This window comes from Tetrao urogallus, assembly GCF_951394365.1.
Source record: "Tetrao urogallus genome assembly, chromosome: 9".
Taxonomy (NCBI): Eukaryota; Metazoa; Chordata; class Aves; order Galliformes; family Phasianidae; genus Tetrao; species Tetrao urogallus.
In genome coordinates this window covers 12,269,660-12,296,590 of record NC_136822.1, presented here as the reverse complement: position 1 = coordinate 12,296,590, position 26,931 = coordinate 12,269,660, and the positions used below count along the sequence as shown (strand labels likewise).

The window sequence follows — 26,931 nt, the reverse complement described above, 5'->3', positions numbered from 1 at the left end:
GCCCTTACTAGGGCACCACACTGTGAACTGCAAAGAGTTTGTAGCAAAGGCCTTGCAGATTTGGAGCTCTTAAAAATAAAATTCCCTATCATTTTTCTTGTAAGTGCTGGGCTCTCTGAGGTTTTCGTTTCACACAATCATTTGGATACTAGCCTAAGAATCGCTGCACTTAAAATAACTTTTAATGATATACATTTTTGTTCATTAAAAAAAATGATCTTACCTCCTTAATCAGAAGCTTAAAAATGGAAGGCACTTTCACAGCAATTTCATTTATTCCAAAGAACATTTTCCTGCATTAAAACCAACCAAAAAATATACTTAAAATTTTTAAAGATCTTATTCATTTTGAATTAATTCCATTAATACCAGAAAATGATAAAATATCATTTAATCCATGGCCCCTTTTATCACATTCACTGTTTCAAAAGGCATTTACCATTATGCCTGTCCAATGAGATGTTACATACTTCCAATGTGAAGATAATTACTTTTAATTTCAATTTAAAATGTATTTTAGGTTCTTTCATAGATTTCTCTAAGAACTTTATTTAGGTCCACTTTTAATAATCATATCATTCTGAAACTCTGTATGTGGTTTTCACCAACTTAAGCTCTAGCTTTACTTCTTAGCCTTGCAGTAAGATGCTGTTTTCATGGTTCTGTACCTTAGTTTTAAGCACAGCACAAAGAAGGGCAAATCATGAGAAGGAAAGCAAAAAACTAATCTCTGATGGGATCTGATCTGGTTTAGTAAGATTGACATGACAGACATTAATCTTGAAGAAAAAGCCACAAATCAATAGAAAATGGAAGGAGCAAGAATATGCTTCCATATTTTAAACTGAGAAGGTCTGATATGGAAAAGAGAAAAAAAAAGCCAGAAATGCAATAAAATGCAAAGCTGTTTAGTTTAGGCAGCAATAAATTACAACACCAAAGCTTATGTAGATATAAACGTTTTGAAAATACATCCTCCAGCTGGTTGGATTCAGATTCTACACTTCAGACTCTCTTCTCACTGGGCATTCAAAGCTTTGTTCCCTGTCAGGATGCTTACACATTTAGTGTAAAATCGCATGCTACAGACAAAATACTTTTTCCAGTTACTTCTTGCTAACTCGAACTTTAAGAAGTGGAAATGTGTTTAGCTCCAACCAACCACAGGTACATCCATGCAAACTATGGGACAAACCCCTCATACTAACTAAGCTTTTAAAATGTAAGCCAAAACCTGGGAAGCTTCATTCATATCTTCCTAAATTAGTTGTAATTAGCAGTTAATTAAGAAACTGTAACAGTTCAGGCCATGCCACTCTCTACTGGCATCCAATATTCTTTATTAGCTATGTAACACTCTCTGCTGTCTTCTAAATTTTGTTAACTTTATGAGGAGAGACAATTGGATCAAAGCAGTTCTTCCCTCAAATATTGTAACATTACCTATAATCATGCATCTCCTTTGTCAGTCCTCTGCTGTGTTCATTATGAATTGAAGAACAGAATGTAGAGTCATCTAATCCTCTAAGTAGAGGAAAAAGTCAGTGAGTTATTTCAGAAACCTGATATTTAAAACATCAAGTATTCAGCAACACAAGAGAGTTACACCCTTAATTAATGCTTTTCTAGTTACTGTGTCACACAACTGTAGATACAAATGCCATCTTAAAAGCCTTATCGTTGACTTGTCTTACCCTGGAGGACAGTCATACCTTTATTTCAGTAATAGTAGGGATACATTTGAGAAATGAACTAAAATACTAGCATAACCAATATTCAAATCCTCTGAAGTGTGAACAAGTTTTTTAAGACATTATATGAAGTAAATCAGGACTAGGTAAAATACAGTATACATTCCAAGTGCCTCCTTTACACTGTAAGATTCATCTTCATAGGACTCCTACGTGCTGTGAAAATCAATGCTGTAAATTAGATGACCCTCAGATAAGAAAGAATGTGTGAAATATCATTGTTTATAGCTACAGGATTGTTTGAATTGTTTGAACTAACAAGCTCACTTAATTGAACATATCACATCCAATGTCCACATGTTTTTCTAGTGGACATAATTTGGATGCATAGGAAAGCATCATTATCTTTTGAAAGGCTTTCACAGATGACACAAAAAAAGAGCACTTCTCAACACAAGTCTTTTACTATATTGGAAAACTTCAGTTCTCTACAAAAAGGATTCAGAGTTGTGTCCCATTGAAGAAATACCCTTTCTACTGTGCATACACATAGTAAGAATTATTTCCATTCTCTAGGACATGGGGAAAAAAGTTTAATACCCTCACTGTTGCAAAGGCTGAAACTATGCTTCTACCAGCTTCTGGTGAAATCATTATGAGAATGTAAAAATGCTAATAAATAAACTTCATCATGGGTTTACAAGTTTTCCCTAAATTATATCAGGTTCAAAGATTTTAAAGCATGATTTTTAGATCAGCATATAATTCTCTTCTAGTAACTGTGCCTTCCTCCCCTCTCTCCCAGTTCTCCCCCTTCTCTCCCAGTTTTGCTCAGAAAAGAAACTTATTTTAGTTTTCAGTCCACAATGAGAAATTAGCCTCACTCCAATTAAGTGTTGCAGTGCTGAATTCCCAAGAGATTAAGAAAATCCCAGTATGCACATACTTTATTACATCAACTACTCATCAACTCACTCAAAGTTTCATTTGACACTAGCTAAAACAAAACAGACATACAGGGTCAAAGGTGCATCCTCTTTGGCTACACGGCCAGGTCTGATTTAGTTTCAGAACAATTGCACTTGCATTTCCTGTGTTTAAACCAGGGTCCTTAATGCTACATTATTATAAGAACAATGATAACAAAACTCAAGCTCTCACAACTGAAATAGTTGCCCAAGAAATCTTTATTTGCTTCCCTTCTGAACTGTGATTAGTGTTTATGAAATCAAACCATTCTATCTTCTGGATACTTGCATAACTGCCTGTGCAGACTGACTTATCTTCATTATACAGTATTATACTTAGAACACAACTGCAGCTGTATTGCTTGCCTTGGGATCTTACTACAAAGCCCTCAGTCTGAAGTCCCATCTCTTTGCAAATTGATTCTCTGCCATGTTACTATAGAAGGAACTGATCAGCAGCTTAAGAAAGGCATCCCAGTGAAGGCAACCAGTATGAATGTTTAAGAATTCTTTTCATGATGTTTACATTCTTAAGTTCAATTACTATTTCCCAGGTGATACCGAGAACTTCCCTACATGATCATAACTAATTCACTGTAGAGAGTAACTACACCATACTCTTGCTCTCACTTGACTTTGCCCAAAAGTGACTTTGTACTCTGCTAGTCTCAGATGAGGCTCTTTCCCCACTTCAGCACCCAGCTGTTAAGTAGTGGATTCCAGCTCAGCTACAGTACCTGACTAAATAAGAGGTTGGTCAGGCTGAGTGATTCCTAACATATCACAGCAGTGAAAATTTGGCATATTAGCAAGAATGTGACTGAACAAACACTCACAACTTCACAGGCATAGCTGAGATTTTTCAGGGGATTATAACTCGGCTGAGCTATCACAAGAACATCAAAAGGCACAGCCAAACAGCAAATGGCAAATTTTGAGTCATCGCTTTCATGCTGAGGCACGACACTTATTTCTAACCACGTAGAGTTGTACAAATTTTCCCTGTACCTGCACCATTGTAACTTAAGAGACTTAACATAAAAAATGTATATGAAGCTTTTATTTACAAATGAAATGAGACACCTCCATCTTCCCAGAGGAGTTCCGAATTTCATAACTGCCTGTATGATGATCACTTCTTGTAACTGTTGTCACTGCTGATAACATCCCATGTTATTCATTTGTCTGCAGAATAGGTTTCACAGAAATTTTTAGTTATTTTACCTCCAGTCACTGGTCTGGAGTCTTTTTTTCTATATGTACTCCTTGTAGCTTTTAATGAAACTTTGAATCATGTGGAAAAGTACGTTTCCCATTCAGACTTCCTGTTTTAAAAAGTAGTCAAAAAATCAGAGCTTCTATCTTCAACCCTGACGTCGTGGAACTGTGCTGCTGGGTAAGAGGAATTACAGCACATCACCTTCAGCACATAGCTTGTACGGTCCACTAAAAGGTGTTTCCCATCACTGCAAGAGACTTGATGTTACTAAAAGCCACTGCTTCCAGTTCAGCTTGGATAAATACAGCTGCACAAACCTACATAAAGGTGAGCAACGAGCATTTAGTGAATTGCCCTCTTCCTAGGTACTCCTTCTGAGTCTAGCTCAGCAGCTATGCAAAAAGCTATTATTCCAACAGAAGGAAAATATTTTACAAGTTTATGGGAGAACTGCTGTCTACAAAAAGGTGCTCATAGTCTCAACTAACTCTCCTACAACAGGCAAAAAAAAAAAAAAAAAAAAAAAGCCTGCAGTGGCACAAAGCACGTTACCCTATATAAATCATGCTCAATACAAGTAGATTAAACAAAAACTCTCTTTCCAGAAGTCACACTGTGTTAAAATCTCCCTGCTCTCACAGTGGTTCAAAGGCTCATTGAGCTAAAACAGCTGGTGAGAATATGGCATTATTTTTCACCATGCTTTCTGGCATGCAATAGTTATAAAAAATGCAGTTTTAAGTAAAATAAGAAAGAAATATTCCTACCGTATAACATCAAAACTTTGAGCTGAATCATTCCAGAAATACTTCACGCTGTGATGTGTGAAATAACGAATCTGCAAGGGCAACAGACCAGGTATTAAACTGGCACCACTCGGCACCTCTCTCTCCACTGACTGCATTTTGAACAGCGACAGAAAATGAATTTAGAAAAGCTACTGAAAACTGAGTGGTTTTCTTTCAAAATAATATTTCAAACATCCCAGCAATGGGCTACTGTAGAAGAGATGTTTTCTACCCGAGGAGTCTGTTAAGCTTTTAGAGAAATGAAATAACTGACGCGTTACTGCACTGTGCGTGTTTACACCACACGCTACTTGCAGATGCTCTGAAAGTTAGCAAGTGAAGCACTGCTCTACTTACAGGCAAATATTTTTTCAAATAATTTTTATTCTCTTCTGCAGCAGATTCACAGAAATGAACAGTGTGGCCATTTGAAACCTTGTGTACAATAGGGTCAGGATTCTGTAAAGGACTGGCTCCCAAAGAAGGCATAACGCGAACCTTTGCACAAAACCATATCTTGAATTCATCCTTATGAAAAAAAAGAAGGAGGCCATTAGAACATTTCAACAGCATTTTACTACAGTAGCTGTAGCAACGAGTCAACAGATAACAGTCTAAACATAATTATAGAAGATAACTTCAAATTAAAGTCAGATGCCTTAAGAATGCATTTAATTCCACAATTCTGAAATAATGTTTTCCAAACTAAAAGGATTTATTGCTTTTTTCTTAAGCAATGAAACCTGGCACTTGAATTGTGACACATTCAGTCCTTCAGAAAATACTAGATTTGTTCTGTAGCAGCAAGAACAACGAGATTTCTGTGTGTGCAGCTTCACACACTCTGCCACTTAGAAGAACTGAAGATGTACCACGAAATTATAAAGAGATCCTACAAAGTAAAAATACAGTTTGATATCACACCCTTGGATCTAGACTTTCACCTTCAAACTTAAAATGGTTGATGAAGAGTCAAAAAACTGAAAACTGTGTATCAGTTTATAAGAGCAAGGTATCTGATCTGCAGCTTTCAATGAAAATGTAATTCATGTATTTAATTCTCAAAATCCAAAAGCAAAGACTTTGTTTTCACTATGTCCTCTGCAAACAGCTGTCAGTCTTCTCATACAGGCAGCAAAGCTAAACACAGTACTAAGGAGCACAGTTCTTCAGCACTACAAAACAAAATTGTGTCTACCAGACAGACAAGAATCTGTGTAATTCAGCAAACAGCAAGAGGGATGAGAAACAACTCCTAACTTGCTTAAGTACACCCTCCCATCTACAGACTTACGGTTGTTCTCAGCAGAACCACTTCACAGTCTTTAAGCGTAGTCTTTTTGCACGTTGCTTTCACACGCCACTGAGGCATCCAGTAGAGGAGGAGGAGGAGGAAGCCACCAGAACAGATCACTCCTACAGTAACTAGCACCAGCTTCCAACGACATAATTCATAACCATAGATCTCCTGCACGGAAACAGAGAAACAAACAACAACCAATGACCCCCTTAATGACTCTGGCTTAGGAAACTGACATTAATTTTTCATCAAATGCAATATTTAAAGGGAAATACATCTGAAATCTATTTTCTTCCTTTTACTTTTCTGGAAGAGGAAAACATTTTGTAAAAAATGATGGGGAAGTAACAAAAAGGACTGTTTAGTGCAGTGAGAAATACAAAGATCAGTTAAAGCCTCAAAAAGGCAGCACGTACACATTGTTCAAAACATTTCATTACAGAACCTATCTACTTTGCTAGACTGGTCCATGGAGACTTAGGCTGTAACACAACCTGCCTTAAGTCTCATCACATCTGTGATCAGCATATAGCACAAGCCAACCAAGCACTTAAGAAAAAAAGCAAGTATTTGTTTTTAGTCAGGTGTCAGTTTTACCAGATAAGCATTTGATAAGCTAACACACACAGTTTCAAATTACTGGTGCTAACATATTTTCATACTGTTTTCTAAACACCTGTACAAACACTTGTAAAATACTACTACTAAGTAAAGGAACCTGGTTATTTTGTCTGCTATTTAACAAGAAATGCTATTGTGAAACATTAGAGACTACAAGCAGCACTCTCAAGATTCTGCACCTTGCACCAGCTGGAAAAATCTTCGCAATAAAAAACCCACAAAGTATTAAGTGTGCCTTAGTCAAAGGCATGTACCAACTTAACCTGATGAGAGCTGGGAACAGAACACAATTCAGTGGCTTTCCAGATGCAGTGCTACATTCCTGAGTTTCACATTACATCATATTATATTTCCTGCTGCAAAATGGCAATGACGTTTCCCATTGAGTCCCACTGGCACTGTTCATATTAACACCAACTTTTTGCACAATTCTGGGGATTTTCATTAAGCATTAATACTGCCTTTACTAAGAAAAGGTTTTTCAAGAGGTTTATTTTGTAGACTTCTCAGCTTACAAAAAAACAGACCAAACCCATTCTGCTACCCCTACAACGCTGGAGCCAATGCTCACTCCTTAACATGAAAAACAAAGAGGTGAAGAATAGAAGGAAATACTACTGCCTCTTTTGAAGAAAGAAAAAAAAAAAAAAGTATAAAAAAGCAATCCCCTTCAAAAAGGGCTTATTTTATTGATGAGGCCACATGCAGTGCAGTTTGACTTTTTGTTGTAAGCTGCATTTTGCCTACTCTCCACGTCTAAGGTGGTCTAATGAAGAGCAGCTTTTCCTAGCAGTGTGCTTAAAGAAAGAACAAGGAATTCAACATGCAGAACTCCACCATTAAAGAAAAATCCCAAGTATTTTCTGCAGTCTGTAAAGAAGACTTGAAAAGTAAAGATCAGCTGACACTACTGTCAAATCTAGCTGCTGACTCCTCCTGGATGAACAGTAAGAGATATCTTTGCTTTAGTCAGAAGCAAAGTTTAAATGCTACCAAACACCCACAAAGATGCTCTCCTTGTTTCAGGGAGTGGAATCTTAACTACATAAACATGAATATGCAAGAGTAAGCAGAGCCAAATTTGAGGTAATTAAATAAACTGTTTTAACCAACACGAAAAAAGCTTCAGGGATTGGAAAAAGAAAAAATAACCTTGTTCCACTTCCATTTGCCTTTAAAATACTGTTAAATATCAGCTTTGCTATCTGATTGCTGACCTCAACCAAGCACCTCTGCCAAGGCTTTCAGCAAAAAACATTACCTATCTACATTACAAAAAACATTACCAAGACTACATTTCATAATTACAGAAAGAATGAAAAAGTGTAACTTTATAGAAATCTTGTTTTAAATTGAGACAGGGCACTTCCTGATGGAATATGCCCCATATATAGACCAAAATTATAGAAACACATTTCTTTCACAGTATAAAAACAGAATGCACAATTAATTACCATCTCCTCCTCCTCTGCCTTATTGACAAATTTCTTTTCTTCCTTCTCCATGTTTAGTATGATATGGAACTTCTCAACGTGAGATATGGAAGACCTTTAAAACAAAGTAATAAAAACTTGAAGCAACATAACTGATAAGTTTTAGGTTGTCTAGAGGCTTGCTTTTAACTTTAAGTGCACACACATGAAACACAATGACAATATATTAACACAGATCTTGAATTTCCACTGCAGTAGTTTCCTGTAGCAATTTACCTTGATCCACCTTGGTTACTCTCTACATGCAGCATACCACATTTTTGGTACATTCTACAAACTTTATGAAAGAAACATAATTTAAAACTGTGAAAAAAAAGAAAAAAGCTTAGAAGTAAGTAAAGATTACACACTCTTATCATTATATACTGTAATGGCTTCAACCAGATGCTTTCAGAAGCTAGGCTATTTTCCTGAAGGAAAGGCATTGTAGCCCTGGGATGTGCACTTCTCAACTAAGCAGGAAAAATTCATGTGTTAAAACAAACAAACAAGAAAACAAACAAACAAAACAAAGACAGAAAAGAAGGATAACATTAAAAAAATCACAGTCTTCACGTTCCCAGTCTAATCTTTCTAAATGAAGTCATGCTTAATGGTTAGTTAAGGCTTTTGTCTTCTTTACAGTTCCTTCACTGCTATTTCGTGCAGCTCTACCTAGTGGAGGTGTCCCTACCCACAGCAGGGGCACTGGAATTAGGGCACCTTCAAGGCCCTCTTCAACCCAAACCATTCTATGATTCTCTAACTTATATTAACACATTTGCCTCTTACAGTAAATTCATTGTAATTGCAAATCTTTGGGGTGCTCTAAGGACAGATTAGAAACATAAGTTACATGAGCACAAAAAAGCAAGAGAATGCCAAGATGCCCATGTGATAAACACAATTCAATAGATTCCTATTCCAATAGAGAAGAACTACAGACATAAGGGTATCACCACTTACTATGAGGCTAACCAGAACTTCCAGCATCATGAAGAAAATGAGAAATACCAAGTCCAAAAGCTAAATTTTAGAAATTGAAACTGCATCAAACTTTCATTTCAGTATTCCTGTACAAGTTAACTATATATAATTTATAATTCATCAGCCCCTATCTTTTTTCACAGGACCACTTACCACCTAAAGATACCAAATAGCTACTGCTTACCTGCCACAGCATGGATTAGATATCATTCTCTGTGTTGTCATTAACCTTGTTTTCATTTACTGCACATACATCCATCTCTCTGAAGACAGCACTTATTACCATAGCATGTAAGTAGTCCTAAGAATTCACTCTCATAGCATAGCTAATATAAAAGTTATTGAAACTGTCATTTTTCATACAAAAACTGGTTCAAAAAACTCCCAAAAAGTCACAGTTAAAGCCATCCACTTAACCTCACCTCAGCTAGTCAATGAAGACTAGGAGGCAACTACTGAAAATACTTACATTCAGTAGCATAATGACAGAAGCACAATTGTTAATGAGTTCCTTGCTATCATTAAGCCTTCATCACTTGTACAAATCACATCACCAGACTTCAAGTCAGCTCCTCTCAAATCCACCTCCTGGACTGAGACAGTTTCATCCACCAACATCAACTTCAAAAGCCCTTTCCAATCCACTCCCCCAGTTTATCAGCGTATCCTTGCACAGCTCCTGCAAGCTACTGTCACCTCTCTAGCTAAGCCAACAAGTGACGCAGGAATACAACAACCTTCTTTTTTTTTTGCCGTACAAATCCAGGGCTCCTCAGAAATCTATTCTCACCTCTGAGAAAGGTTCTAGTGGAAGAAATGCACACTCAGTGCTAAGGACAACACACCACACACAGCTCTGTCACAGATGAGAAATGCAGCACTTCAGGAATTCAGTGCCTGATCAAGCTTTGATTTTGCTCTGTATCAAAGGAAGCTCACTGGTTACCAGCAGTGAGCTCAAACACCAGCTCACAACTGTTGTACTGTTAAGCTAAAATTTTCTATTATGGTCCAATACTGAACTCTACCTTTCTCACTGCAGATTTATTTGGAATTAAAGCTATAAGATATGCACAGTTGATACTTCCTTAACTGTTAGGTATGCCATGCAAGTTCTAAATCACTTTTTTTTTTCTTAAACTGACACTTCTATTCACTAAGCAGCTTTTAATCAGGGAATGAACATCCAAGGAAACCAAATAACTGAAGACTGTCCTAAGTTACAGGAGCACACAAAGCCCTAACGCTGCATTCAACAGTGAAGAAAATGTTGCACCTTTTCCTGAGGTACTACACTGATAACTATTAGCTGATCTTTGCTGACTGAGCAAGCAGAATGCCAGGCACTTCTACCAAAATGTTTATAAGCAATAAACATTTGTAGCAACAATGTAAAGATGGTAAAGGTGAATTTGTGGCACATTTTGTGGCTCACGTATTGAGAAAAATGATGTTAAAGAACTACAGTAAGTTTCAATCAGTTCCCTTGAAGGTGTAAGGCCTACAAGCTTATCTGAAGTCCCCTTTCTGATAGGTGGCATAATTAATAAAATTAATAAAAATTAATAAAAATCAATCCGTTCAAATGTCACCTTTCAAGTTTGCTTTGTAAGGAAAGAAGTAGAAACATCTTCCTAGTGTTCTCCACACACTTGTCCTAATCCATAATCCTTAAAAAACTAACTCAGCTCTAGCATATGTCATTGCTATCAGTTTATTCTTCCAGGTTTTTTCCGTTTCAACTGGAAAATTCACAATAGCAAGAGAAAAACATCCAGGGCGATAAAGACTGCAGATACAAAAACAGAAGTCTGAGACCTCCTGCAGTCGCTGGGAAACTTAAAATAAGCTTTGCAGATAAAAATAAAACTTACTGACAACTCAAGCCTGAGGTACAATGCATACACACATATGAAAACACTAAGTTTTTACACACACATTTACAGTTTGTGATCATTCATCAACTTAAAATTCACCAGTAACTGAGCTTACAAACTTGTTTCTTACATATCCCCTATTGTGCTGTTTCCAGAGATCTGTACGAAACCCCAAGACAAAGGAAAGTTTCCCTTACCACCAGGCAGTCCAGCAGCCGTCCCCTGCACTTGCATTTGCCATCATGAGTTACGAGGCCGTTCTTAATAACTGCGACCCTATCTAGAAGGGAAGTCCTGACAAATGAACTATTTTGTCTAAAATCTAAAAAAAGTCTCCAAGGGCTTTTCAAACTGTTATCAAAAGATTAACATATCAAAGAAAATTTGGCACTGCTTGGATTGTGCTTTTTTTTCCCCCTCTGCTGTGCATGAACAATTGCAATCCTGTAATTGGGCTCACAGAGAGGCAGTACTTCCAGGCATCAGCCTGCCAGTACAGCTCATTCTATTCAAACCACAATTGCCTCACAAGGATCCTACAGGCAGTTTCAGGTCTGTGCATGAGCCCTGATACTATCTGCATAGCTGAAAGCATATGTGCTTCTGACCAAACAGTTCCTTGTATTTACAGCTGTCCCGAGTACAGACTACAAAATTCATTTTAAGCTGAAAAACACGGATAAAGAATGCAGTTAAAAATACATAAACGTTTCTCACCTGAAACGTTTTGCAGTTTATCACAGTGATGACAAAGTGATTGCACATACCATGCTAGAAGAGCTTTAGGAATCAAGCTCTCGAAAGCTGAATCAGGTAACCTGAACACTGCAGAAATCAGTAATGATGCTGTACAACGATCAAGCAGCACTTGCCTTGGGAAGATGCCAGAGGGCAAACCCAGCCATCCAGCACAGCAGGCAGGAAAAGCCACAGACACAAGCATGAAAAAGGCCAAATTTAAGAAACACACGTGCAGGGATGAGCGCACATTATCTTCCTCATCTGCCTGCATAATCTTCACTGAATAAGCCTAGCACTCACATTGCTACAAGATGAGAATTAGAACAAAAAAAAAATCACCTGAACAACCAACCCATCTAGAAAAACACGATGATAAAGTTCAAACACGAATCATTTCAGTGAAACTTAACCTGGTGTCTTAATAAGCAACCCATCAAGTTTTCCTGAGGCCAAAAGGATCCATTATGGTATCCTTAGGGGCCACTGAAAGACTAAACATTCCTTTCCAGAACTTCATAACAACAAATACATCCTCCATTAGGAGATCATTTTCAAGTCCATAGCTGTGAAGCAAGCTTCCAAATAGCTTTATGTCAGTACAGGTCTTTCAGATCTCTAACTTTAAAAAGTTTCTTGAACAGTCCTTAACTGTAGGCAGTACCTGGTGAGAGCAGACATTCAGCTCTACTCTGACCAGCTGTCAAAGCACAGAAAAACCCTGTATTGTTCTGAAAATAGGAAGCCAAAGGCCCAGAAATTAAGAGTTTCTGCACTTTACGGACATTCTTCCAAATCCTTTATCAAGAGAAGGAATCACCCTACCAACGTGGCAGACCTTACAAAGGCAGTATTCATTACCAGGCATTATTCTTGCTCCAGCAGCATGCCATTTGCACACATTTACAGTAGTTACCAAAACAGATCTTGCATTGTGGCAAAGGCTTTCAGCACTGCATCTGATGGACCTACAAGTGGTAGCAACTGCCTTACATACCCAAGACACCAGCTGATGCTCCATCTCTGCCATACTGGCAGCTATGAAATCAAAATTGAAGAGCTCCTCAAACTAGAATAGCAACAACAGGCCAGAATAGGCAATTCTCTAAGAACACATTCAAATCCAAATACATCCAACTTCTTCAGAAAGATGAGAAAACCTGGGCTGTGGCTGACCATTAGCAGCAGAGAATGGCAATAAGTTTTCCAAACCAGAAGTGCATTCTTTCAGCCTTTCACTGAAGTCAGCAATTTCAAAATTCGAATCTGATAGTATGCTCATATGTATACCTCTTATGCAGCTACTTGCAGTAAAAACAATCAAAATGTTTCTTCAAAATTATTCCAGGAAGATTATGAACTTTCACAACAGTCCACAAAAATATTTCTTCACTGGAGAAAAAAGCTGGTTCTCGTCCCAAGGTCCCCTTTGCCGTCCTGCTCCAGAGACTGCCATGTCTACACACCACTTGGCAGCACTCCCCACACACGGTTGCATTCAGCAAGCTGTTGCTTCCAACGTGTGCATAATATTCAACCTGATGTCAGAATTGCTAGAAGTAAAGAAGTTCTAGGGATAATTTAAAAGGCCATGCTCGAGAAAAAAAACACACTTATAAATGGGCCCAAAAAATAGAAGGAAAAGTCTTATCAGCTATTACTGCTGGAGCCTGCAGCTCCTGCCTATGCCAATTGCCAGTAAGTTCCTCCAACAATATCCAAAAAGCTGACTCTGAAACACTCGATTCATTCAGTTCATTCAAAATGTACTGTACAAACAAATAAATGGACAAGTACACCAGTTTAAAAGGTAAAGTCAAACAAAGTCAAATGATTTAGGAGCACACTACTCAAACTGCAACGCATAGCATACTGCACACTAAAATAACTGAATAAAGAAAGCTTAAAGGGAACATCTCAAGCCCTCAAGGGCTAAACCCAAGCTTCAGCTCAGTGTCTTGGAGAACAGTCCCATACTTACACTCCAGTCCCTCTCCTTTAAGTAAGAGGTGCTATTTTAATGTATACGAAAATAAAGTACTATTTCCTAAAATTTCTCCACTGGCTGCTTTTGGAAAGACTGACATAACCTGCAAGCCCTGAAAATGAATGAATAAAGGACTTTTTTTTTTTTTTAACAGACCTGGAATTACAAATGCTCAGAGTTGCTTCTAAAGGCTATAAAACTGCCCAGCTAAAATCCATATTATACCTCCTTGCCTCTAAACCCTAAGTTTCACCAGGACGCATCCATCCTTCACTCAAGGCATCTCCTCCAAGGAAAATTTCCAGAGCTCCTTTCTACAGCTTCTCAGACTCTAAGGAACTTGTGAACACAGATGTACCCACAGTAGGCATTCTTGCATCTCTGATGTGCACCATGATTGTCCTACCAACAGTGACAACTTCCACTTGGTTTCCACCATATTCTGCTCCCAGAGGGATCCACATCCGAGCAGCAGTACAAGGCTAAAGGCTTCTCAAACCAGCAAGAACAAGACAAGAACAACAGCACGCACAAAATCCTGTCTTTGCCTGCCCCTGGAGCACAAAGCCATGTCACTCAATACCATTTCAAAACTGAAACAGATCACATACTTTATACCTGTTACACAACTTGCTCAAATCCTGGGGATATGGCATTTTATGACAATAAAAAACAAAGCTTACAACATTCTAACTTCAACATATACTATTACATCTCAAAGTAATAGCAAAAGCTTTACAAATAAATTTAACATTTATTGTAAATTTGGAACCCAAATTATAGAAACAAAAGCAGCTGTTTTGAAAGGCACCTTCAATCTGAGGAACGCACCTCAGATGAAGGGAAGCTCCTGCCATTTACAGATCTTCCTAGCTTGTGGTTGCACCTGTAAATATGGAATTAACCACATCATGTATAATCAACAGTTGGGTAAAATGTTAGCTCTAAGAACTATGGAATACCAAAAATCCTCCAGCTATATTTTGAAGTAAGACTATAATTTGTACCACAAACAAAGCTTAACACTTTAGTCAACTAACCCAGCTCTAACAATAAGAATGACATAATAGTTTCATGAATACATGGAAATTTTACAAGTACACGAGCTAAATTTTAACAAAGCCCTCCACTCAATACCTATTTTATCACTTCCCATCTTGGGTTTTCTGTTATAATACAAGCTTTTGTTTCTGTGTTTAGGCTTAAGGAAGACCATTGTATCCAACAATCACCAAACCAAAACTGTATTTACATTTGTAGAGTGTATTCTTTGTAAAGTATACTTTCTGCAGGCTGTAATAGCAATTGCAATGTTTATAATAAAATACATGCTACTTTAAGGAAAGATAATTCTACAAGTAACAATAAACTCAGTATAATAATACATCATAAAAACAAAGTGCCACAGCCAATACCATACTGAAAACTTACTCCCTAACTGGTCGGTCATATAAAGGACAATAAAGGACATATAAAGTCAAGCACTTCATTTCATCTTTGTGCAATCTCACTCATCTTACTTCAAGCAGCAGCTACTCCCATTAACAAAAATTTTCATCTCATAAATCAAGCATCAAAAGCCAGCGTTCTCCAGAGCTTGTTCCCACTCACAGACACAAAGAAATGTAATTTTTTCTTGTTTTCTTTTTAAATTTCAGGATCTTTTACCTGGTTGCCAAATGGGAAAGAGAGTCTGTGTCACAGTTCAGAAATCCAATAGAACATACACTTATTTTAGATACTTACTGTTTCCTTCCTATTTTGGAAGATTACACTGGATGTTAAGATTATAATTCAGAGATTTTGACAACAGAGACAAAAAAAATGTCTTATTTATTCTTGAAAAAGAAAGCTAAAAGCATTTAAAATACTTTGGGTAAGGCATGGTGCCACTACACACAGTGTTAGCCTTCAATAGCTGGGCACTGAAGCTGCTCCCCAAAAGACACTCCACTTTCAACAGGCATGAACTTGCCAGTCCTCCTATTTGGTTGTACAACCAAGACTAGTGTGGCTAGATAACAGAGATGGCAATGATGCCCTATCTGAGCACCAAGAGAACCACAAGCCCCAGAGGAGAACTAGGAGCCCAAAGGCCCCAGTCCAGCAACAATGGGTCCTTTCAAGGAAGCATTTCCCCTCAGGGGCTGTGCCAAGAGCCCAGCCTTTCCTGTGTGGCTGCCGCCTTATTGTGCCGCGAGGAGTATCTGCTTCCTGGGATATATTTGCTTTTGTGGTATGGATCCTCAGTAAAAGGAGGCAATGACTTTTTTTCCGCTTCCTCTGAATTCTTGGAAAATATTTTTGAGGTTAACATCAGAGCATTTGAATAAAATTACAAGGAGATCACCAAGTGAAACCAGATCTATTACAAGGGTTGAACGTGCTGCTAGAAGTTTAGACATTTAAACTTTGTCTCTTTAAAGGTGCATCTAGCTGGCATAGTCACGATGATGGCATATTTAGAGAACCAGCCATATTCATTATTATCAAGCAAACTGCTTTGGTGCCTTTATTTTCTCCTTCATCATAACATAGCCCAGTACTACCTGTTGTTCTCTGTTGATCATTCTGAATGAGACAGAGCTGTTGTTCTTCATACTGTTCTAAAGCCACGATGTAAAAGTTACTTTCTTTTGAAGTACAGCTATGCAACCGCTAAATGCAGTCTTCCAAATTAATAAAAAAAACAACAAATTGCACTTACTTCTAAAATTATTTTTATATAAAAATATATCCATACAAGTATGCTAAATTTCAGCACTTAAACCTGTACTATCTGACATTTACTGAAATCACAATTCTTCTAAGAAAAGTCATAAATTGACACAAGGCATTAAGCTTGCACCACATTCACTTCAGCTGAAATGCTTCAGCAGAAAGAGCTCTTCTTGTATGCGACAGGAATACATCCACCACATCCCTGGAAGCGTAAGTATCATAGAACAACGTTACACATTGAAGTTAAAAGGTGTATCAAAACATAATTCAAGATGTCAAGCAGAAAACTTGCTTGTCTTGTTTGAATTCTAATAACTGAAATAATAAATAACAAAAAACTGCAAACAAGTTTCATTCAGAGGCTAAACTGCTGTGGATCAGTGTTTTCTCATCCACACCAGTTTATATAACCTGACAGTTTAGTTCCTGAAAATGATTAATTTACTCTCAAAACTACCATATGAGCTAAGATGAGAAAACAGGGGGAAGTTATACTTTCTGCCCATGAGCTTAAGTTTGACAAAAGCAAGAAGAAAACAGAGTTCAGGACTGTAACTTAGGTCAACATTTATCTAGCTACTATGATGTCCCAGGCATTCAGAAGAATCCTAATAACCCAGAAGAGCTTTAGCTATTTAGTGAACAGCCATCCCCTCAAACAAGAACTGCTATAATCAGTGAAATTAACTGAATTCACAAAAAGCTATTACAATACGTTTTGCAGCTGTCCTTAAATAGCACGGTCTAAATGATACCTGTGTATCTCTTAGGAACAGTAGGAAACTGCTACAGCATTAGCAGTGGGAGACATCTCCTGTAGAACAGAAACAGACTGCAAACATCTGACACTCGACCTCCCTTCAACTGCTGCAGTCTCTCAGCACTGATTCTGACAGTCAGTGAAGATCTTCTCCCACTAAGCAATAACTGCTGGCCATGACTCCATCTATACGTAACTTTCAAGCTGCACAACTATCCAAAAGTAGAAAGTCTCCTTGAACATAGTACAATACGGATGTCAGTACCTGAGTTACCTTTCTCAGATTTCTTTTCCTTCCCAATCTATAAACATTTTTTTAAAGTTACTAGAAGATAGAATGGAATCAGTCTTCTGTGTTGTAAGAACAGCTTATTTTCTTTATGATAACAATTCAGGCTTGGTTTTAAGAACATTAAATGTATCACTGAACACTCTTTCTTCCTTAAGCACTGACCTTTCTAACCGGAATATCACTGCTGCCCAGACAAATACTCAGAAGCAGCCCTGGCAGATTAACTCCGGCCCAGATGCTTTACTCAGATCTTCCCCATCAGCTTTCATTTTCCAGAAATATTATGTCAAAACAGAAGCCAGCTTTTTAAAGCATGGTAACGACTGCCTCTATCCTCTGTAAACATTAAATGCATAAACAGATTTCACTCTAGGTGCTGTATTTAATCAGCACACGATAAGGCTTTCAAATTAAGAAATATAAACTTAGGTATCTAAAGCACAGATACAAAGAACCATACTTTGGGAATCTAGAATAGGTAAGAGGTGAGGATTTGGAATGCTAAGATGATACACCATAAAAATACCGTCACACAAATTTTTCAACCAGCTGCCAAGGTGTGGCTTGCTGTCCACAATATTGAAGCATCTCCAGGGAAAATGAGCTTTAAAAAGAGATGGCAACCATTCAGCAACTAACCAACAAAAGCGCTTTCACGGGCTATGCACCAACATATTCCCAGCCTGATACAGATAGCTTCTCTTCAAGCTGTTGGCACACCAGCACAGTCACCTAAGTCCTCCTGCCATATCTATGTTAAAGCCAAGCGTTACTTGACTTCAGCTGGACAGTGGACCACAGCACTTAATACACCACTGCCTCCCACAGTTCTGTGCTGTATGGTAACGGGAAGCAGAAGAAACTGAGGCATTCTATATTTGTCTGTTGATTCAGGCACAGCCAAACAAATTTACTCAACAATGAAAGATGAGAAAAATACTACTGTGATCCCATTCTGTCAATGGAGTTATACAAGCAGACAACTTCCAGCAGAGGCAGCAGCCACTTAACGCATCAGATAATCACTACTGAAAGGAGCAGATGCCAAAAACTGGTAGCAAAAATGCTACTAGCGTAGCAGGAATGGTTTGGGACACCAAAATTCTTCATAATGCATGCACAGAATGCAATTATGCCAACAGTCCCACGGCTGACAACAGCTCTCTCTCAGGGGAGCAGTTAGCTGGATAGAAGAATGAGTGCAACGTCCAAACTCTCCCATAAAGGGCACGCAAATTTGTGGTGAAACATTACTATAGCAAAGACATTTCTACTGGAAAAGACATGGCCATAGGCAATTCATACTGCAAATGAAAAACAACATTTGTAGGTAAAGTAACAAAACTCACCGAGGTCCGAGTACGGCTTCAGACAAAGGAGACTGCACAACAGTGCACTGGAGCCCTCTATCCACAGACTGACCTTGCCCTAGCACTAGTTAGCTCTCGCTGCAGTGCAATCATACGAGACAACCAACAGGGAGAAGCCATGCTTCACTCATTCATTGCTGGACACCCAGACTTTAAAAGCCAAACGAGTCAAAACCATTACTGCCTTTTCACATCACAGAGCTTCAATATTGCCAGTACTGAGGCTCAGTAGTTTGCCTCTGGCAACGAAACATGCCTACGATGCAGGAAAGTAATGTCAAAACCCTCTCTTGATAGAGTACCCAACCTTTTTGTAGCCCCTGCCAAATGGACGAACTGAAGATAGTATTAATCCAAGGAATGCACTCTGCAAGACTGCACATTTGACAGCCCTTTTATGTACCTGTTTGAATTACCAGCTGGCCTTAAAAGAACTTTTTGCTGGCTTGTCAGACCTGAATGACTGCTACAGGGACAGAAGTACCAGTTTTAGACAGCAGCCAAAGACTGCTCAATCCAAGGGAACAAACCTTTTGAATTTACTGGGCTTTTGATCAAGCCTTTAATGTTGTTTGCCATTGCCACAAAGTTGTCAGGTTCCTCTGCTTTCTATTATACAAATAGTTTTTCTATTTGAGAAGCAGAGATCAGAAAAACCATCCTTCAGCTCAAAGAAAATATTAGAGCAATTCAGAATAGGACATAAGGAAATTTATCCGTGCCTAAAATATATACAGCTCAATAAATGCTGCTAGTGAAGAAAAGTCACATAGGTGATGCAATGTAACTGCAAGGTACAACCTCTTATTGGAAGCCAACCCTTATCTACATCACTGAACTTCCAGGTCCTGCTATCTACTGCTGCTTTAAACGTATCCTCCCAAAGATAAGCTCTTGCTATTGTTGATTCTAATCGCTGTGGCAGATCCAAAGGACAGAGTTCCAACAGTAATCATACTGTTCTTCACTGATTTGGAAGCATAGGATGACACCAAAATGCATAGAATCGAATTAATTTTTTCCACACATCCCAGTTACCGTAAAAATCAATCACTGAAAGAGAAGGAATACTCAGATCCTTTGTTTCTACAGACAATCTACTGCAAGCAATTGAAAGCAACTGTAAGAGTGCATGAAAATAATGATACATAACAGAGGTTGGCTACACTGTCAATTGGACTTTCCACTTCGGAACCTCTCTGTGCTCTCAGGCTACCTGTACTGGTACATGTACAAAAGAACACGTCCTTCAATGATCTTCAAAGCCAACAGTGGACTCTCCCAAGTAGGACTAGAAGCAATTACCAGAAACTACTGAGACTTCTAGAATAACTGAAAGCTTCTAGAAGCTCTGCTTCCCTGAAGTTACTGACACACTGCTGTCCTGTAGCACTTCCACAACTCTGACAGCACAAGGCAACGTGCCCCACTTGCAAACAGCGACACCAAGGCCACAGTATTCCCAGACTAACTCAAGAAGCTCAGTCCTCAGACCTCTGCAAGGTCTAAACTCACTCGGTAACCCAGATGATGGAAAAAAAAGAATCTTGTGCATTTTCTCCTCCTTATCCCTACACAAACTAAAACTAGTATCCATCAATTTAGGAGAAAAGGTACAGCAAAACAGAGCTTAGTCTTTTCCCCAAACTAAACCAGCTGTACTTGCCTTTCTCAACATATGAACTTCTTAATGACCACCAATAAAAAGACATCTTAAAATACTGTTTTTGCTGTAAGAAAGTTGAAAGCACAACAAGTGCTTTCCTTAAGGAAATCTAATCCCATGTCAGTCTGCCCATAATAGTAATGGAGAACAGCATTTCCTTCTTACACATCTTAAATACTTTAAACCTCTACCATTCTCCTTAACCTCATCTCTTGCCAAAACAACTTGGATTTTCTTCCATGTTTATGTAGTTGTTTCCTCGATCTCCAATCATCTGCATTTCTCTTCTCTGAACAATTTCCTAGTGGTCCAAATTCCTCGTCAATTTTGGCACTCAGACGCTGTCTGCACACTGAAACTATACCAACGATAAACCTCACGTCTCACGGACACTGCTCCAGTTTAAACAGCCCAGCAAGATATTTGCCTTTTCTGAAAACAGCACGGCAGTGACTCATGTTCAACTTGTGATCCACTACACCCCCTGGTCCTTTTTCCAGCACCTAATCAGTTATTCCTCACTCCACATTTGTACAACTGCTAATTCCTGCCTAATGCAGTGCTCCGCATCTGCCTCCAGGATTTCAGCGTATTTTTCAGGTCATTTTAAACTCTCATCATGTCTTCCAACACTGCATTTAATAAGCACATTTAATCAGCCATTTGACCGGTGCTTTCTTGAAAGGTCAGTACATCCAGGACAGACACAGTCAGTATAATCTCATTTCAACACTGAATCGTTAATTACTGTCCTCTGACCAGGATCACCTACCCAATTTTACATTTTTCAAAGTCCACTTTCCTCCAGACTTTGTGTCCCCATACTTATGAGTCCATCAAAATGTGAAAAATCTCAGTTTAAAAAGAAGAGACAACACCACTACTGCCTCGCCATATCCACAAAGTCTTCTGCTCTGAAATAAAACAGTATTACACTTTTGATGCAATTAGCTCCCGCACGTATCAGTGCACGCTGCTGTTCTGCTGCTACTTATCTTTCAAGCACTTGAAAATAGAATGTTTGCCTGTTTATCTCAGTTTTTTCCATCCACTGGGATTGTGAACTGCCAGACATCAAGCTTATCTTCTTCAGCTCTCTTCCATCACAACTCTCTTAAGAGATGTCCTTTATCGGTTTTCAGTACTTCGGTGCACCTCTAGGAACCTTTCAGCATTTTTTGATCTTTTTAAAGCCACTCTGAGAATTTTACATTGAAGCTTACCAGGGCCAGCTGATGAAGAAATATTTTATGTCATTACACCCCAGTGCAAAATCACAAGTATTCACACAAGCCTTAAGATTAACCACCTGCATAGAACTACATTAGAGGGGACAAGCAAATTAGGTGACAAGCATTTAAATGGTCTGCATCTTCTGCAGATACATACTTCGTCCACTGAATCAAGAACACATTTTTCAGTCTTCCTTCTCCTATTAATGGACTTTCACAGGAACCGTGCCACTTCTGTGCCCCCTTGCTAGTTGCTACTTCATTTGCATTTTGACCACACATGCCCTGCCAATCTCACGCACAGGGCTCCACGCAGACGGCGCTGAACTTCTTTGCTTAAGTCACAAAAGAGACAGTGCTTCAAATTTTTGCATGGACCACATTCATCAAAACCAAGCAACAACAACAAACCACCTCTCCTTTGTTATTTAAGGCTGCCTTTCAGCTACCAAACCAGTGAAGTTTGCTGTGCTATTTCACTGAGGAATAAGGGTGTCAGACTTGAGGCTATAATACAACTACGGTTTACTACAAACTGAGCTTTTGTTCTTTGCTTAGCAGATTATTTAACAAAGGAAATAGCTTTTTTTAATGAATGAAAAACTATTTTTAGTATAGTATTGTATAAGAGTGAAAGGGAAACACCTCAGTATTACCATAGCTTCAAATGTTCTCTACAAGATCTAATTAAGAAATTAGGATTCTTGAGTAAGAATTTGTGTTGTATGGACTCCATTACCATGCAAAACATAATCACACTGAAGCACTAATCAAACCACTGGGTTTCATTTCCTCACTGAAAAGCACCAAACAGACTAAATAACACTGTGCCTACTACACTCCACGCTGTGATAATCTCAAACAAAAGCACACTGAAGTACCTACTCAGTTCTCCTATGCCAATCTTTAAGCAACCCAAAGGATGAGTCCACCCAAATCAACGATGAAGAAGTACTCACGCATTATGCCAATGCTGTTTGTATAAAGAGGAAAAGAAATCTGAAAGTTCCTTTTTCTAGTTTGCAAGATGTAAAAATTTTACAAAAATTACTTAAAGAACATTCTTCCACTGTGTCATACAGGAATGCAATCTCTTCCTTTCATGCCAGCTATCACCAAGCTCTTAACAAAAAGACATTTAATGAGGAATGTATTCTCCCCAGTCACTGACAAAGCTACTGGAGCGCATCTCTCAACCCAGAGCTAGAAGCACTGGCTCCTACAAGAGATCTGAGACAATCAAAATAATCCTCTGCTGGGATTCTTCAGAAATATGCTTAGCAGTATCTGAACAAGGAAAAAGTTGATGAACAGGCATGATGAACAGCTGGCCTTTCCATGTCATTTCCCAGTTCTAGTACAAATTTCCTCTATCACATGGGCAACCACTGCAACATGGCTTTGACAATAAAAACTCATTTCCATAGAATGCCCCCGGAATAACTGGAATTTGGCTCCTTGCTGCTAAGAGTATGTGTGGTATTGACTGCCCTGTACTCCACACAGAAGACAGCCATGATGCTATAACCTCAAGGCAAATGATAGAAATTAATCTTAGGAGCCATGTCAATAGTTTTTTTTTTGTTTGTTTGTTTTTTAAACATTTCTTAAGGATTCCTTAGATTCGTAAGGATTCATAGAAGAGTTTGCCTGATGCACTACACCTGTCACAGTCTGTGCTAGCAGAAGACTGAACCACAGTTTCTCAATCTTACTCAGCTACTGTGATGTAACTTCCCTCTGTGCTACATGCCCTTCCTCCAACACTAGGCATGGCATGCAGCTGACCCAGCACAGTTTTGCTCTTCCCTCCTCTCTCTTCAGCTAGAGATGAATAAGCACCTGCCCCAGCCATCAAACCCTCTTTGGGTTTTCTGAGGGGAAAAGATCAAACAAACAAAAAAATGAACTACAGAAATAATCACATACTCTGGAGGACAGCTAACAGAAAGAAAGACAGGATGAGAGCATGAGCTCAAGAAGTTTGAAGGACACTACTGCAAAAAACCAAGCAAGAAACCTAGAGTAATACTACTTCTAGAAGGCACTGAGGAAGTGACAGCTGCTGTCCAGCAGCTCCACTGGAGTCTGAGTCTGCAGAGTTGCTTGCAGTCCTTTCACTAAGCTTCTTTCTCCTCCTGACATAGAGCTTTAACCAAAATCAAAGTCAACAGGATCTCAGAGCTTTGTGGATGGAGAATGTATAAATCGAAAGGTGAAGGAACATGGACAGCCAGAACCCTACAAGGGATTCTGAGATGAAAGGGGAACAAATAAAGATCTGGAGATGTGCACAGCTCACCATGCTAAAATCAAATGTGATACCCTATAAGCACATGAAGTTGGACAGAGTTGCTCTAAAAGACGGAGACACTCAGGTACCATGGTAATAGTAGCACTGTAGGGATCCAAGCAATGTCAAAATCAAAAGGAGCAACTTGTAATAGCAATGCACAGAGTGCAATAAAAACACACTATTTAAGAGTTTAGCCTACACACTGCTTCTTAAATCAACAGACACTAATCTAGACTGAAGACATATCGAAATGAGATGTAAGTAGCAGCAAATTACACACTAAACAGAAAGGTGGTTTTGATGACATGACTTCATTCGCAGGTTACCTGTAGCAATGCAAGTCTTCCTACTTTGTGTCTCGACTGCACACTGCTCCAAGCCACGGAACACTTAAGCTGGCAGAGCACAGAGGCAGAAAAGCAGCCAGGGCAAGAGTTCATTTCACAGCAGTACCAGCCTGAACAATAACCTGGGAGAAGGCCTTCAGTCTGCCCTCAGTTGTGTCACACTAGACACGGTCTTCCGAATCACTTATTTCATCACAACTGAAATGTTTACCCATTTTCTGAAAGACTTCAAAAGCTGAGTTCCTTCAATGACATCAGATTTCCCTAGTTGATCAAGGCTCTCACTCTGCAGTGCCCCACGCTGCCCAAAGTAAAAGTTATTCCTCACAGTTCTTCCTCAACAACGGTGTTTCACCAGGCCATCTTATCAATATGTTTCTCAGAAGTCAGGAGAGCGAGATTAGTAGCAATAAATCTTCAAACCAATTCCCCAGTTCCAAAGTTTACACAGTACATGTTCATCAAACACTGTAAAGTCTTATTTGCAGCTAACTAAAAGAAAAAGCAGTTTACAAAAACAGCATGTATAGGAACTGTTGATCACGGCCTGAACCTCTGATTGACCACCTGAGCAACAAGTCAGCCATGGGAGCACAGGTGAAAGCAATTCACCTGTGCTACCAGAAGGGGTGGAGCCTGGCTACACCTCTCCTAGATCTCATTTAAGTGTTAACTGCCACTGAGAAAGGATTTCTTTCTGGAGATCGCTTCTTGTGGAGTTTACAGCAAGATTGCAAGACTGGTGAGCACTTCCATTTATTTTGATTATTTTTCCACTGTGATAATCTTATTAGGTCTAACCTCTGTATACCTACTGATTGTACACAGCAGTACCCTTACTGCCACACCACACACCAAGACAAAAATCTCCTCATTGTACATGCAATCAAAGGTCCATTGCAGTTGCCTATGACAGCAATATGTGTGGACATGAGGTTCTGCACAACATGACTTGTAACATGCACTGTATTAAAATAACACCAAAAAGGCTCTTCATCCACAAGTTCAAGAAGTTCAGTGTTCAGCTGTGGAAACGTAGTATCTTACAACAGTCAGATTTATCTTAATGAAAAGCAGCAACTCCCCCAAATGTAGTGAAAACTGAGGGCAGAAAAACATAGCTAACCTGTCTGAAGAGCCAGTGTGTGGACAAATCTCATACAATGGCTGAGTCACCTGCAAATTGAGGAGAAAAAAAAAAGCAGTCAAGATGAATGAACAAGCGATGCAAAATTGGATCTTAATTGCATTAGCAAAGAAAATACTACATGGCTCTAGTGAGGGCACACAGCAAAGAAAGCATTCTGAAGAATTCTAAACCCAGAACAAAATCCTAAAACCACCACACACAAGGAGAAAGCAGGCAGCAGGTACAGCCAACCAGGAGCAGTGACCACACAAAGCAGTCTGGATGTCAAGCAGCCCCTGTTGCTGGAGGATTTGCTATCTCAGCTGAGGGGAACAAGAGCCTCTTGAACTGCTGCAGGCATGGAGCAGCCAACCACAACCCTGCAGGTACCTGGTGCTCGTGCTGCCAGCACACAGCTGCCCAGCAGTTTTCCAGAACCAGAATGGCGGATATTAAAGTTCTGCCTCTTCACCTGAAGTATTTCAAGGAAATCCTACCATTGTAAAGAAGGGAGTTGCGCTTTCCATAGTTAACATCGCGTTGGAACTGCTCTAAGTTCCAAAGAAAAGAGATCCTCATTTCAGCTGCCAACGTGACTGGAGGTAGCTGAAGTTGGAAGCGCTATGGCCAATTATGGAAAATACACAGCACAACAACGGGCCAGTAAACCACACCAAACTTCACCGAGCAGGAGAACACAAAGCCAACGTGTGCCTTTATCACAGCAAAGCAAGCCCCTGATATTTTCTGGAACCCGGCAATGCCGCCTGATCGATGCCACCGCTCTAAGAATCGCCCCATCACCGCTTCCAGCTCCGGTTCTCAACGCGGGTGGCAGTTTCCCACAGGCTCAAGGACGCGGCGGCGGCTGTCAGGAGCCGCAGCCCAGGCCCAGCGGACGGAATCGCTCCGCTGACAGCAGCATGGCAGCGCCGCGGCCGCTCACACGCGGACGGGCCCACCTCGCGCGCCCGGCCGGGAACTTTCCCTCGACGCACGACCGCCGCAGCACCGATAAGCGAACCGCAGCCGCGCGGCTCAACAGGGCACCCTGTGTCGCCCGGTGGGCCGGGCGGCAGCCGGAGCCGAACGCAGGTTCCCCCCGGGGCGGCCGCCGCCGGAAGGCCCCACACGTGCCGCGGCCCCTCCCGCCGCAGAGGCGCGCGGCGGGCCCGTCATCGCCGGCAGCGGCCCCCGGGCTCCGCCGCGACCTCAGCGCCCGCTCCTCAGCCGCACCTGTCGGCGGAGAGGCCCCTCCGCACCTGCTGGGCCGCGCCCGCCGCCACCTGCGCGGCCCCACTCACCGGCGGCGCCTCAGCTGAGCCCCATGCCGGCGGGCGGGCGCGGGACCGGCGCGGGACCGGCTCTCCCCCGCCCCACCCCCACCCCCGCCCGCTCGCCCGGCGCCGCGCGCGCGGCTGCCTCGCGAGGCGCGACCGGATCCGCCGCCACCCGGCTCCACGCGCCGGC

General features: G+C 40.1%; 1 protein-coding gene across 2 annotated transcripts in view; it reads right to left on the bottom strand.

Annotated features, from left to right (window-relative positions):
• Positions 1-25,487, bottom strand: part of ATP13A3 (ATPase 13A3) — a gene marked incomplete at both ends in the record, with an annotated part of 49,014 nt that extends 23,527 nt beyond the window's left edge. The window contains 7 exons of one of the 2 annotated variants that reach the window (XM_079539803.1): positions 224-293; positions 1,444-1,524; positions 4,646-4,716; positions 5,024-5,194; positions 5,961-6,134; positions 8,042-8,135; positions 25,459-25,487. In XM_079539803.1, coding sequence (XP_079395929.1) covers positions 224-293; positions 1,444-1,524; positions 4,646-4,716; positions 5,024-5,194; positions 5,961-6,134; positions 8,042-8,092 — 618 coding nt within the window. Of the gene's footprint in view, positions 1-223; positions 294-1,443; positions 1,525-4,645; positions 4,717-5,023; positions 5,195-5,960; positions 6,135-8,041; positions 8,136-11,120; positions 11,168-25,458 lie in introns of those variants that run through there. The other variant, XM_079539802.1, reaches the window with a different exon arrangement.
• Between the last annotated feature and the right edge of the window lie 1,444 nt (positions 25,488-26,931).